The sequence below is a fragment of the Prionailurus bengalensis genome, chromosome F2, assembly GCF_016509475.1.
Source record: "Prionailurus bengalensis isolate Pbe53 chromosome F2, Fcat_Pben_1.1_paternal_pri, whole genome shotgun sequence".
NCBI classification, from domain to species: domain Eukaryota; kingdom Metazoa; phylum Chordata; class Mammalia; order Carnivora; family Felidae; genus Prionailurus; species Prionailurus bengalensis.
The window spans coordinates 64,299,722-64,315,581 of record NC_057353.1 but is presented as its reverse complement, the minus strand read 5'-3'; the positions used below and the strand labels follow the sequence as shown (position 1 = coordinate 64,315,581).

At 34.0% G+C, this 15,860-nt stretch overlaps 1 protein-coding gene across 2 annotated transcripts in view; it reads right to left on the bottom strand.

The window, feature by feature from the left end:
• The window catches only part of LOC122495760 (MDM2 binding protein), an 83,280-nt gene that overhangs the window by 50,024 nt on the left and 17,396 nt on the right, over positions 1 to 15,860 (bottom strand). For both annotated transcript variants that reach the window (XM_043601672.1, XM_043601673.1), the window contains exons 10-11: positions 15,105 to 15,177; positions 9,746 to 9,863 (exon numbers count right to left, since the gene is read on the bottom strand). In XM_043601672.1, the coding sequence (XP_043457607.1) occupies positions 9,746 to 9,863; positions 15,105 to 15,177 (191 nt within the window). The remainder of the gene's footprint in view (positions 1 to 9,745; positions 9,864 to 15,104; positions 15,178 to 15,860) is intronic.

Genomic DNA, 15,860 nt, shown 5'->3' with positions numbered 1-15,860 from the left:
CCAACTGAGCCACCCATGTGCTCCAAAACTACTGTAATTTTATTACAACAGTTCATTTCACAGATGAACATACTGTGGCTTAAAGCTTATCCTCCAAAACATGCAGGAAGTACAAAAATAAATTTATGCAATTAGTGTGCAACACAGACATTAATACCATTCATAAACATCAATTTTAGAAAAGAAATTTAAATAAAGGTTATTAGAAAGATAAAACACTTGTTACCAGTTGCATTTGAAACTAAGATTTGCCAAGAGTTATAGTGACTTTTAATTCATTTACCAACTCAGCACTTTGCCAATTCAAGTTATGTGTATCTCTTCAACCCATGACATCCTTTCCACATTGATTGTAAATTCCATCACCTTTATTAGCATTTTAATCACAGAGGCCTGTAATTACAACAATCTTATTTTCCTCAAAAGAATAATATTTATTTTAAAGAACTCCCCTGACCATGATTATGCAGTCATTTAAAAAATGTTGTTCCAGATTTGGTAGGTGTTAATTGAAGGCTTATTAAATAACTTTTATGTAAAGACCACAGAGAGTAACAGATTTACAATTAGCTTTGTTATTCAATTCCCATAGCTCTTCCTAAAGAAATAAGGGGAAATGATTACAACAGAAAATTTCTGTTTTCATCAGTTACTTTTACACTATTAACTCTGAAGAGATTGATTGGCTTGCATGCCCTCTCTCCACCAAAACAAACATCCATTTTGGATCTATTATACAGGGAAAATGAAAGAGGCCAAAACTACAAGTGCCCTTTAATTGTATCAAAGTTTACAGGTAACATACACACCTTAACGAAGAGATATATTGATTTCTTTAGCAAACAAAATTCTAGTAAAATAAAAATCAAGTCATATTTTGTATCAGTAAGTTTCTCAGTGGTTCTTAAAATCCTGTAACCAGTTTAACAGGGGCGCCTGAGTGGCTCAGTGGGTTAAGCATCCAACTTCAGCTCAGGTCATGATCTCACAGTTTGTGGGTTTGAGCCCCGCATTAGGCTCTGCTGCCGGCTGGAAGCCTGCTTCTGATTCTGTGTCTCCCTCTCTCTGTCTGCCCCTCCACCACTCATGCTCTCTCTCTCTCTCTCTCTCTCTCTCAAAAATAAATAAACATTAAAAAAATTAAAAATAAATAAAAATAAAACAATAAAACAGTTTAACAATATAAAATACAAAATCATATGAATGTAAAGAGGAAATAATATTCCACTTGATATAATGAAAAATATCTCAGGATGATTAGGGAAGTAAGATATTCTGGTTAAGTAAATCTTCTAACTTAATGACATGTAAATCTTCTAACTTAATGTATATATATATACACACACACATATATACACACACACACATATATATATGTGTATATATATGTATATATGTGTGTATATATGTGTGTATATATGTATATATACATATATATGTATATATATGTATATATGTGTATATATGTATGTATATAAGAAAAATAAAATACCCATTATATGATAGTCACACTAAAAATTAAACAATAAAATAAAAATCTAGTCTTCAATAGGCATTTTGCAAGGCTACACACTTTCCAACAGAGATATCATTGTTCAAACAATTCTAAAGCCTAAAATAGTGTTTCTCCCCTCCACACACATTTTTTTTTTTTTTTTTTTTTTTGCCTCAGAGCATCTGAAGGACTTTCTCTTTAGCAACAGTCGTTCTCTAGCCTAGGGCTGAGAAGAACACATCTAGGGCAGAAGTTCTTAATACTGGATGCACTTGAAACACTTGTGTGCTTTAATAATTTTTTTTAATGTTTATTTATTTTGGGAGGGAGGGAGGGAGGGAGGGAGAGAGAGAGAGAGAGAGAGAAAACAAGTGGGGGATGGGCAGAGAGAGGGGAGACACAGAATCCTAAGTAGGCTCCAGGCTCTGTGCTATCAGTCCAGACCCTGACGCAGGGCTCGAACCCAGAAGAGCTGAGATTATGCACTGAGTCGAAGTTGGACACCTAACCGACTGAGCCATTGGGTGCTATTACAAACTACTGGGGTCCTGGCCTGGTCTCTTCCCCAGAGATTTGTATTTAATTGTTCTCAGGTAGGGCCCCATTTGGCTTTCTTCCTTTTTGACTTTCTTTCCTTCCTTCCTTCCTTCTCTCTGCCACAAAAAGGTATATGTGAGGTATAATTTACACATACTTATATACATATAGCAGAGTATAAATGTGATTAACTTAAGAATAAATACAATTATGCATCCATCACTAGAATCCAGTTTGAGAAAACTTCCATTATCTCTCTGCAGTCAATCTCCTCTCCTATTTCTGGCCTCAGGCAACCACTGATCTGCTTTCTAGTCCTTTAGCTTTTTGTAGAAATTCCATATAAATGAAATCATGTAATGAATAGTCTTTTAAATCTGGCTTTATAAACATACCATATTTAGGTACACCCAAAACTTCTCATGCCTCAATATGTTGAGCACTATTCCACTGTATGGACAAAACAAACTGTGTTTATCCATTCACTGGCTGATGGGTGTTTGCACGGTTTCCAGTTCTTAGCTGCTATAAATATGGCTTTTATTAACAGTTCCTTGCAAGTGTTTGTGTGAACATATGTTCTCATTTCTCCTGGATAAATACCTAGGAATGGAAATACTGGATTGCAGTTAAGTGTAAGTCTAACTGCCCAACTGTTTTCCAGAGTATCTACACCATTTTATACTAATACCACCAATGTGTGAGATTTAGTTTCTTCACATTCTCATCAACATTTGATAGTCACTGTTTTTCTTTTTTAAGTTTTTATTTATATATCTGGAGTGAGAGAGAGTGGGGGAGAGTGGCTCACAAACTGAGCTGTGAGGTCATGACCTGAGCCGAAGTTGGACGCTCAACTGACAGCCACCCAGGCACCCCTGATAGTCACTATTTTAATAACAGCCATTCTAGTAAGTATACTAAAACATTGTGGTTTTAATTTGCATTTCCCAAAAGACTAATGATGTTGAGCATCTTTCACGTGCTTTATTAGCTATTCATGTATCTTTAATGAAATGTCTATTGAAGTCTCTTACCTACTTATTAATTGGGTTGTCTCCTTACTATTGAGTTGTAAGAATTTTTTTATATATATTTCTCCATTGTTAGACATGATTGGAAATGTTTTCTCTTAGTAGCCTTTAAAATTTTCTTCTAGTGTTCTCAAAAAGTGGCCATTTTTAAATCTGGTGAATTTATAGATTTGTTTTATTTCTATAGATCTTTACAAAAAAAATTTTTTTTAATGTTTATTTTTGACACAGAGAGAGACAGAGCATGAGCAGGGAAGGGGCAGAGAGAGAGGGAGACACAGAATCCGAAGCAGGACCCAGGCTCTGAGCTGTCAGCACAGAGCCCGACGCGGGGCTCGAACTCACAGACCGCGAGATCATGACCTGAGCTGAAGTCGGACACTCAACCGACTGAGCCACCCAGGCGCCCCTTTATAGATCCTCTTTTTGGTAAACATATTTTCTTACAGAGGTGTTATAGTTTTAATGCTTACATTAAGTATATAATTAAGTATATAATCTTTTGAATTAATTTGTATTAAATTTTATAATTTTTATATAATTTTTGTATAATCCATATTTTACATATGGATATCCAGTTCTTCCAGCACTGTGTTAAAGAGACTATCTTTTCTATTGGCATCTTGTCTCTATTTTGTTCCACCGATACATGTATATTCTTAATCTAACACTACATTGTCTTGAATACTGTGGCTTTATAGTTGTGAAGTTGTGAATCAGATAGTATAAGTTCTCAAAAGTTGTTTTGCCTTTTCAAAATTGTTTTGGCCATTCTAGGGCCTTTACAATCCCATATAAATTCAGTATCAGTTTGTCAATTTCTATGAAAAGTCCTCTTGGGATATTGTTAGAGATGGAATTAAATCTATGAGTCAATTTGGAGGTAAGTGCCATCTTAATAGTACTGAGTGTTCCAATCTACAAACATGGTGTATCTCTCCATTTACTTATATTGTCTTTAATTACTCTCAGTAAGTTTTATAGTTCTCTGTGTATAGGTCTTGCACTTCCTTTGTTAGATGGGAGTCCTCAGTATTTTATTCACTGACTTTTGGTCTAGTTCCTAATTCTTTTCTTCTACTTAACTTGGATTTAGTCTTCTAGCTTCTTGAGATTGTAATTTGATTACTGATTTTAGATATTTCTTCCATGATAAGATAAGCATTTACAAACCTCTTAGTACTGCCTTAACTGCTTTCCATAAATTTGATGTGTTTTGATTTTATTTATAGTTAAAAACCTTTTCTAATTTCCCCTTTGATTTCGTCTTTGACCTGTGGGTTATTTAAAAAGTTATTTAACCTGTGGGTTATTTAATCTCCAAATATTTAAAGTATTCCTCACATCTGTGCTGTTGACTTCTAACTTAATTTTACTGTAACTGAAGAACATACTGAGTGTTATTTCTACCCTTTTAAATTTATTAGGCTCATTTAATGGCCTAACACATATATGGTCTATCCTGAAGAATGTTCCATATGCACTTGAAGAGAACAAGTAGGCTAGGATTGGTATATTCAATAAAAGTTAGTAAAGACGGTTGATAGTGTTCACTACTGAATTCCTACCACCTAGAATAATGCCCTGAACCCAAAAGGCACATAATAAATTGGTTGCTGATTGAAAGATTACTTTGTCTTCGCCACTGAAGTCTCTTTCAAAATCTTTAACTGCATCCTTCACCTTTTCTCAAGACAAATTATTTATAGATCAGTTACATGGTGTCATTTTAACCTTATTAGTTTCAGCTCACTATTTTGAAACATATTTATCACATGGATTTGAGAATCAAGAAGGCACATGCTTCATCAATTCAAAACATTTCATAAGTCATTATTAATCTAGTCCCTTAAAAATATTTCTATTAGAGGGGCGCCTGGGTGGCTCAGTCTGTTAAGCAACTGACCTCAGCTAAGGTCATGATCTCGCGGTTTGGGAGTTCGAGCCCGCTGTGCTGGCAACTCAGAGTCTAGAGCCTGCTTCGGATTCTGTGTCTCCCTCTCTCTCTCTCTCTGCCTCTCCCCTGCTTGCGCTCTCTCTTTCTCAAAAAATGAATTAACATTAAAAAAATTACAAAAATATTTTTATTAGAAGATTTGTCTGTCAACAATAACCTCTTTTCAAGAGTACCTTTAAAAGTACCTTTCAAAAGAATTCCAATTTAAAAAAATGAGGCCACAATAGAACTCAAGATTGTAAACTTATGGATGGTCTGTAGATATATTCAGACTTTGGTAAAAATTCTGATTTCACTCTGTGATATTAGACAAGTTTCTTGATTTTCCTACACTTTAGCTTATTCATTTGTAATGTACAGTTAGGCAATGATCAACATCCAGTTTTTTGACAATTTCATAAAACTTCTCTGCGAACATATGGTAAGCCAGGCACTTTTCATTATACAACTGGCTTTTCAATACAAGTTTTAGATACAGAGCATTCAGAGTAACTGGGTTTAGCTCAGTTGTATTTGTTCACATAGTTCTTTTGCATTTTTCCTAGTATCATAATACTTTTCTGGGTATTTCACTAAAAATCACTTTTAAAAATCATTCTTTGGCTACACTTAATTTAAGCATAATTCAAATGGGACATTGTTTTTCTATTTTAGGTCAAACCATATGAAACTCCTGATACTTAACAATTTTCTGATATACAAAGACAGCAATACCATATGGTTCAAACTAATACATATGTATGTATTTTATTTCATCAGAGATGATTTGTTAAGCCTAAGGAACTGATAAAAACTGGGGCACAAATTTTGATTCACTGCATGAATGGAATACATTCAAAGTCTTCTTTATTTTTCTAGACAAGTTACTACTACCTGGAAACATATATTTCATGTATTATTTAAAAGATACTTTTGAGTACCTAATAAGTATCAGGCACTCTTCCAGGCACTGAAAATAAAGCAATGAATAAAAGTAAAAAATTCCATCTTATCTCCTCTCACTTCAAGTGAGAGAAAAAGACACACACTTACTATATTAGATAGTGATAAGTACTAAGGAGAAAAAATAAAGCTGGGGAAATGGATATAACATCAGGTGAAGAGTGTACGTGCAATTTTAGATGGGATGGCAAATTAGGTCCTGAATGAGAAAATGACTGGACTAAAGGACCCTCAAAACTGAGAGACCTAGCCATATAGGTATCTGGGGTAAAATCTAAACTTGTTACCTCCACTGTCATAAGCTCCCTGAGGACAGGGACTTTGTTCTAAATTATTTTACTGCCAGTCCAGCATGTATAATGGTGCCTATTGTATTGTGGACACTCAACAGAATATCTGCTGAAAACCTAGTTAATGCAAAACTTGTATTTATATTTATATAAACAAATACATATAAGTGCTTAAACACACACACTCCAAATTGTTTTTACCACAACTGATAACCAATAGCCTTTCCACATCTGTTTTCATGTACTATCTCTTGTGGATTATTCATAGTTGGTTGCCACTGAATGTAGTTATAATTAAGTAAGACTTATAATGACTTCTCAGTATCTATTTTCTGTTACAGTTTAAATTCTAGGAGACTAGGAGCCAAGTCTGTCTTGCTCATCACCAATCTCCAGATTACACCCTGCCTGATACATAATATTCTGTCAATCTTCAAAAAAGGAATGAATGAATGAATGAATGAATGAATGAATAACAAAGGTCATAAAGGATTAAAATCAGAGAATAACTTAAGGAAACAGTATAAAGTTTAGCTTGGAGGACAGGGGACATGCCTGGCAACAGCAGAGAACAGCTGGGCATAATGCAATAAGTTATGGTGAAACAGAACATTGACTTAAGAGGCTGATCTGTTAGTTGATATCTTATTTGGAATAGTGAGAGGGGATACTGGGATATGAATGGCATATGATGTTTTCCTAAGTAAGAGCTATTAAAATTTTCCACTAGCCAAAACTTGGCTCCTCTTTTATTACAAAAGGAGTTCTGTCAATGAGATAATTTCTCCTACAGAAAGGGTTATGGGTAGAATAGAACTTAATAATCAACTATTCAATTTGACTCTTTGTACTTCTAAGATAAAAAAAAATACTGCAGAGTATCAGCTTAATCAGCACTTACTGATATAGCTTAATCAGTAATCAACAATCTGGCCTTGAAGACTGCCATGTGATCTATGTTTTATTATTCAGAAGTTATCAATATTGATCTCTAAATTTCAAAAGATGATTAACTTTAAAGAAATCAGATCAAGTCACATGATAAGGTATTTCCTTAAAGTTGCAATAAAAATCATGAAAAACCCACTTAAGAATAAATTCTAAATCAATAAATTACCTTAGAAAAAGTTACAAAGAAAAAATAAATAATGGGTTGCGCAGAATATACTCAAGTTTATTTAGGATATATTAATATTCAACTCATACTAATAAGCCTTTAAACATATGCAATGTTGAGAAATGGGTAAATATCGTCCTACAATTTAATGAATAAGTGAAATTGATTTTACTGCCACCTGGCAAATCTATTTCTGATTTTGTTTTAGCATCTGAAAAAATCACCACATATACATATCTATTCTCTGTGAGGAGTTGAGAAGGGTCAAATCTACACTTCTTTATGTGCTAGTACAGTGCAGCAAACTGTATTAACAATGTCTCTTCCTCCAGGTAGTCTTTCTAATTCCTACGACTATGTTGTCATACACTCTGGACATATCCTCCACTTCACCTTCACACTGCTGACTAAACAGATTTATAATGATTTTTCAAAGTGCCTTCATCACTTGACTATAAATTTCATGAAGAAAAGGGCCATGCAACTATTTCCTCAAGTGTTAAGGGCCCAGTTTGACTCCCTTTATTTCCCACACTGGTATCATGCAATAAATGGTATTTTCATGTTGACATTAATGATTATAGCTCTCTAGGGTCTTCCAACTACCATTTACTAAATCTCTTCCCAACTCTTCTTCTTCTTTTACCTTAAATTCAGGTATTTCTAAAGATCCTAGCCTACGCTCTCTTCTCTAGTCATGTTGTTTGTGTGGTTTTGTTCAATCACTCCTAAGGCTACAACTATTACCCATAGCTAGCCATGGTAGGCTTTTACACTGGAGGCTTTTCAGTATTCATACCCTTGTCTAGTTACCTCCCTTTTGAATTTAGGCCATTCTTGGGAGAAGCTTTAAATAAAAGAATACAGCAGAAGTGACACTGAGCCAGTTCTGACCTAAACATTAAGAGTCCTGGCAGCTTTGATTTTTGTATGTTTTGTTGGAGTCTTGGGCCACCACATAAAAATTCTTGCTAACCTGCTAGAGAGATCACATAAAGAAACCGTGGAGCAAGGAAAAGGCTCTGAGACTACATGGAGAAAGATAGCTGTCCCTGCATCCCAGGCTAAGCCCAACTTCTGAACAACCCACAAGCTCAGTGCGGCCACATCAATGGCCACCAGTGAAACCAATAGAAGAACCACCTGGATGAACCTAGTTCAAATTGCAGAACTATGAGTAATTAAAGCATTTGCTCTTTGAAGCCACTTAGTTTTAGGCTGGTATGTTATAAAATAGATAAAACAGCTAGTAAATTCAAAATCTAATCTCTAGCCCTGACCACTCTCTAGAGATAACAGACCTAATTTCAAACTCTAAATTTAAATTTCCATATAGATATCAACTGCATTTCAAATTCAACATTTGCTAAAATGGATTTCAGTATCTCACCTATTTCCTATCTAATACTGTGTAGGCTGATTTTAAGTCTGTATTCCTCAGGATTCTTTGGCTCTGGAGTCTCTCTAGAGATTTCTTCTATAACAACCCAGATGGATATGTTCCAATTCCATTTCTTAGTCCCATCATATCATGGGTCACAAAAACTAACTGTAACCTTAAAAGCAATTTAACCAAATTATTGTCCAATAAAAAAAAAAAAAAACACCTACATATAAGCAAAGTACAAAGAGACACTCTTTATATGACTTTGGGCAAGTAACTAACATTTTGAACTACAATTACCTCATGAAATATAAGAGTTTGGATATAAATGATCTGATTTTACAACAGAAATTAAGATTTCATTTTTATAATGACATTTTGAATGTAGTAAATTACTAGAGGCAACACAGTGCAGTGGTTAAGAGCACAGAGCCTGGGTTCAAATCCTTGGAGAAGTTATAGAGCTATTACTGTCAGAACCAGGATTTGAACCAAGATTCTGCCAATTAATAGCTCTGTAACTTTTCCAAGCCTCAATTTCCTAATCTGTTAAATGGATATAAAAATAAGTTTATAGGGCTATTATAAGAATTAAATGAGCCAATATTTCTAAAATACGTAGAATACTGTAGAACATATAATTTTTAAATACTTCTGGTTTCTTCAGAAAACTGTAATCACACATTTGTTTTTTTAATGTACCATATAATAGACTAATCACTTTATTTTCATAAATGTCATTCCTGAAATATCTCTAAGATACCAACATTCAATATAATTGGTTTCTACTTCACCAAAATTCCTGCCTTTAGATCACTGATATTTTTTTAATAAGGTAGTATATACTTTGTGATACAGTAGATTATTAGATATAAGAAGAAATCTTAAATGATGTGGGTTTGTCTTAATCAGGAGTAATAAATATTATTTTCTCATAAAGAATGTTATATCCATTTCATAAAACAACTTAAAAAAGATTTACTACTTACCACTGATTGTCTTAGGCTTTTTAGCTATATACTCTCTCCATTTTCTTGAACTGAGTTGGCTGGGAGGTGGAATAAGTATGTCACTAATAGTACATGGCAATACAAAAAGAGCACCAACCTGGATAAAACATAACATATTATTAGTGCCTGCACAATGACATTAATTCTTAAATAGTGTCATCTGATAAATTTCCACTCTAATTTCACCGATATAGCATGTACTCTGTAATGCTCTCTCACAACAACTCCACTAAAAAAACTAGAAGAACAAAAACAATGCCCAAACTGTATTTAAAAAAAAGCCAAAAACCAGACAAAGGTAGTCAAACATAGGCTCCCTTTTCCACTCAGTTATATATCTCTGAAACCTTGTTATTCACAATATTTGCTTCAAGTTCAGGTTGTCGTGTCATTTCTTTGTGTATCTGCAAACCAGTGAGAGGCTGGGAATTGAATTCTATCATCAAAAGATTTTTGTCATACTTGGCCATAATTTTACAACCTTTTGACTGGATGGATTATTGTTCTGGTTTCAAAATTACAATATATCTGTAGGTAATTTCAAAACTTTCGTTCCGAGAAATCAGAAATTTAATGCTAATAAGGTATAAAATGCAAAGAAACCCCAAATCATATGCCAGAAAACATACAGCAGCTTCTGTCTGATTTATGAGAAAACTCAGCTTATTCATCTTTGTATTCCCAGGGCTGAGCATACAGATGTTTATTAAATATTTGTTCCCCCCAAACCAACTTGTTATATTTAGGTAAATTCTCAATTTGATTAAGTACTGAATAAAACAAACTGCAACTCTGAAAGCTACATTTTGCCCATTATTCTAGAAATATAAGCTACAACAATCAGTATATCCCAATAAATATGTTTTGTTTTGTTTTGTTTTTAACTCTGGGGAAATCTAAGCAAGACATTTGCCATAGATCTCAAATCTAATGAAAAGTCACTTTTAACTGTCCTTTGTAGATGGATGAATCAGATGACATGTGATACTAAGTGAATACTTTTATGTATTAGTTTCTTTACTATTTATTATCTTTAGTTATGTATTCTTAGGTATACAAATAAGTATATTAGGAGCAATTAAAAAAGAAAAAATTAAATGTTTATTTTTGTTATTACAGACAAATCTTTTTTTATTCTAAGTCAAATATATTTCACATAATTAAGTATTAGACACTAAAAATGAAAATATTACCAATAGAAAATAATCATTAAGTATAAAAGATGTATATCTAACTTTTGAAACACTAAATCCTAGTTCTTCATACTTACATAAATAAATAAGATTAGATAGCCCAAAACTGGCCCAAAAGATAGACAAAGCTGTAACTTGAGTATGCTAGAGCAGAGCCCAGTCAACACCTTCATTATTTAATATTATAGTTATAGCTTAATAAATTAGAGATGTTAAATGTGTTTCAATGTACAACTTAAATACCGTATTATTTATTTTATATTATTATATGTCCCACCCAGCCAAAGTAGCCCTATGTTTGAAACAGCTTATTCTTGAATACACATTCATTACAAATATGAAAATAAATATTTCTAAATCCCATAAACTATAATTTGCTACAAAATATATGTATGTCAATTGCTTATACTGTGTCCATAACAAACCTGGATTCTGATAACCCGTTCTCACTCATGCACTAATCATTAGATATGCTCTGAGACCAGAGGATGGTGCTTCTAGGTTATCATTCTATCTCCAGAATTTAAAAACCAAATAACATTTCAAACCTGTGTTTCAAAACCATGATTCAGTCTTTTCAGTAGGCATCCCCTGAACAAACAGGCACTATGGCAATCCTGTTTTTAACCTTGCAAATTCTCCTCTTAAAAAAAAGATTTCCTGCCTATGTGATTAGTAGATATCATGGTTCCCTAACAATCCTCGTATCTTTTACTAATCTAATAACATTAGCCTTACTATAAAAGGTTTTTATTTTTATTCTGGAGCTAATCTAACATTTTTTTTTTTAAAGTCAGAAGTTGACTTAAGATCATATAAATCACTATGCGGTGCCTGAGTGGCTTGGTTAAGCGTCTGACTCTCGGTTTCAGCTCAGGCCATGATCTCAAGGCTTCATGGGTTTGAGTCCCACATCAGGCTCTGCGCTGGCAGTGTGGAACCTGCTTAGGATCCAATCTCTCTCCCTCTCTCTCTCTGCCCCTCCCACCTTGTGCTGTCTTGGTCTCTCTCAAAATAAATAAATAAACTTAAAAAATTTTAAAGATCATATAAATCACTAGACTTTAAGTATGATGAATGCTTCCTAAGGAGGGGCTTTGTCCATTTTATTCTCTCCAGTACCTGAAACAAGCAGCCAGCACACAGCAGGCAGTCTCTCCCCAGCCCCCACATGCAAATTGTTGAATAAACAAATGAAAACCAAGTTATGAAGCAAAAGAATTATTTCAAAGAATGAGCATGCAAATGAAAACTAATTTTTTCAAAAATGTAAAAGACCCAATATAAAAGGAAAATACAGTGCTTCACATTTAGAGGTATGTTAGCTAAATTATGTTTCAAAAAAATATCCCTTTTGCTGCATTAAAGTAGGAACATATATACAAAGTTCCATCATTTATTTGTCCCTTACTGATAAAGAATATTTCACAGTCGTTGTCCAAGAAGCAATAAAAATGACAATCTAATATACCAAATTTAGAAAACTGAAAACACGATATAAATATCAATAGTTTCTTTTGCTTCTAGTATTAGTGTTGTCTATCTTCAATAACTTGATGGATTAAGGATTATTTTATACCTGTGTTAAATTACAGGTCTGTGTCTGATCTTGACTTGAAAAATTATCTATAAAACTAATTCCTAAAAGTTTCATCTTATCTTCAAAACATCTAGAGGATATTTGGTGCTTTATATCCTTTTCAGGAAAATATTTCATATACGCCTGTCTATCTTTTGGGCCAGATAAACTTCAAAGACCATAAAAATTGGGGCACCTAGGTGACTCAGTCGGTTAAGTATCCGACTTCAGCTCAGGTCGTGATCTCGGGGTCTGTGGATTCGAGCTGTGCTGACAGCTCAGAGCCTGGAGCCTGCTTCCGATTCTGTGTCTCCCTCTCTCTGCCCCTCCCCCACTCACATCTCTGTCTCTCAAAAAGTAAATAAACATTAAAAAAATTTTTTTAAAAAGACATAAAAATTAGCAACCATCATTTATGTCATACTTCACAGCTTATAAAATATCTTCCAATTTGGTTTTCATTACAACTTTTGAAATAGGTAAAACAGGGATTATTATTTACAGTTTACAATTTTAAAAGCTATAAGCCAGCGAGTGGCAGAGCTAGGACTTAAACCCAAGCTTTCTAAAATACATACTCTTTCACTTGAGACTTTCTACCCTACCATGGTCCTCCCCTCCCTTATTCAGTAACAGGTGAGATTATTAATGATAAATGATATTCTCATTTCCTAGAATGAAGAGCCCCCCCACCCCCAAATTAGATGAACTAGATAAGGTTACACAGAGAACTATTTAGTTACTTGGGTTAAAACAAAAACAAAATGGGGTGCCTGGGTGGCTCAGTTGGTTCAGCATCTGACTCTCACTTTTGGCTCACGTCATGATCCCAGGGCTGTGGGACGGAGCCCTATGCTGGGCTCCACAATGAGCTCAGAGCCTGCTTAAGGTGGTCTCTCTTTCCCTCTGCCCCTGCCCCACCCCACCCCACCCACCTCTGCTCACACTCTCTCTGTTAAAAAAAAGAAAAGAAAAGAAAAGAAAGGAAGATTTTTTTTTTATTCTTCATGCTTTCTTCTTTTTTCTTTCTTTCTTTTCTACTATGCCACTTCACAAGACTTCTGTGTGCATATTTTTGTAAAGATGTTTAAAGTAGGTCCTCCACCCTATTACTCTAATTGCAGTCGGCTTATTTTCTTCATAATTCTTATTATTTGTTTTCTGTTTTTCCCACCAAAATGTAAATTCCATGAGGAGAGTCTTCATCTGTGCAATCCATCACTAGATCCCTAATATCTACCACAGCGTCTAGCACATAATAGGATACATGTTGGATAAATAAGAAAAGATAAGTTTTAAAATTTCAAATTTTAGCATATTAGGTATTCTTTAGAGGATGAAAACACAGGCTAATATCACACTTCAGGCTGTTCCTTCAAAGGCTACTTCATCTAACAAATACTTTGGGGCACTACTCAAAATTTTAATTTCCTGGAAAAAGAGGCTGCAAGTCAAAATTTGAAATTACTGTACAGTCAAGCATCTTAAGGCCAAAATCATATTTCTGTTACCATATCAATTTTCTAAGGGAACTATAACCAATATTTGATTATAGTGCTATAGGGAAATTATAATTATAATTTTTCTCCATGCAACTCTGTTTGAAATACTTCATTGTTAGAACAGTTAATGTTATATAAATATTGCCAGTGAATATTCTGTGAATCAAAAATTGTTTTCAAAGAAACACAGTAGTGAAACAAATAACCAGAAAGAAAAGCAAACTTCTGGTTTTTCCCATTAAACACTGTAGTTGACTTTAAATAGATGAGTTTCATATACACATGTATCTAAATAACTATAAATTATTAATAACTACATTATATAAATAACTACAAAATAGCCACAAATCTTATAACCATCACTAGAATTAAGAAAGAAAAACTGAAAATTTACAAATGATAATTCGGTGAGGCTTTAGAAACTTTTCTCACTTCCACCCACCTGTCCTACCATGAAAAAGATAATGCAAGCATATGAGTATCTCCTCACCTAACTGAAATCACATGTTGAAGGATTAGTTTGTTGAAGTCGATTATCAATAATATAATATGGTCTCAAATTTTAAAAGTAACAAAATCACCAGTCATGAAGCTTATCTTTGAAAATCTAAAAACACAACATCATTTCCTGTCTGCAGAGGACTTTGGTATTATTATGGGAAGTCAAAATATTTTAATATCTGTTAGGACCAAAATCATGTTATGTTCAAGAAGCAAAATCATTATGCAAAAACAGATTAACAAACTACATTCTCTTTTATTCTTTCTTTTTTTTTTTTTAAATATATTTTAGAGAGAGAGAGAAAGCGAGGAAGCAAGCAGGGGATAGGCGCAGAGGGAGAGAAAGAGAGAGAGAGAGAGAGAGAGAGAGAGAGAGAGAGAGACACCCAAGCAGGCTCCATGATCAGCACAGGGCCCGACACGGGGCTCGATCCCATGACACTGGTATCATGACCCGAGCCAAAACCAAGAGTCATACACTCAACCGACTGAGCCACTCAGGGGCCCTATATTTCCTTTTCCAGCACACCCTTAAAACAAAACAAAACAAAACACCACCATACCTTGCCACGCAGAGAAGAAATCTGCTCCCATAGCAACATGGAATTTTGTTTGGTATTGTTTTGTGTCAACCCTCTGCATTAAAGTTAAAGAAATGATACAATGGTAACTGAGAAATAATTCAACTCCCTAAAACAAGTTTGATTCTCTAATTCACAAGGTGCTTAAATTATTGAAAATTTTAACTGTAAGAATTCACAATTACTCCTTTCCTTAAGGAAAATTATTTTTATAATACTGAAAATATACCAAGAAATAATGCTTCTATGAAAAACATTCCCATACACTATGAGAAAAAGAGATTTGTAAAAATTATGTTTCTGCACAAAAATTTAAGAACACCATGCTAATGTTCCATTTCCAGGCAACAATTTCTTTTTATACAAAATGTTCTGTTCTTAGGTATATTTCTAAAAACTCTTTTCTTAAAAGAGAGTCTAAGATATGTTGAATATTTGCAGGTATGTGAGATGGCATTTATATTTACCTTAGTATGCATACAAAGATACAGTGGACTGGTGCTTATATACCCCTCCTGCCGAAGGCGAGAGAAACATCTGAACATTTCAGGAGTATGTAAGTTACTCTGTTTTTCTCACAGATTCCTAACATTTCTCCATTCTCCCTACCCCATTAATGATGAGTAGCAAGACCAGAAAGTCTTTTGCCTATTCTAGACGCATAAATCTAGTACTTGAAGGAAGATTTTTTTGTTTTTGAAAGTTGCAGAATATCTCTTAAAACAATAGCAATGAAAA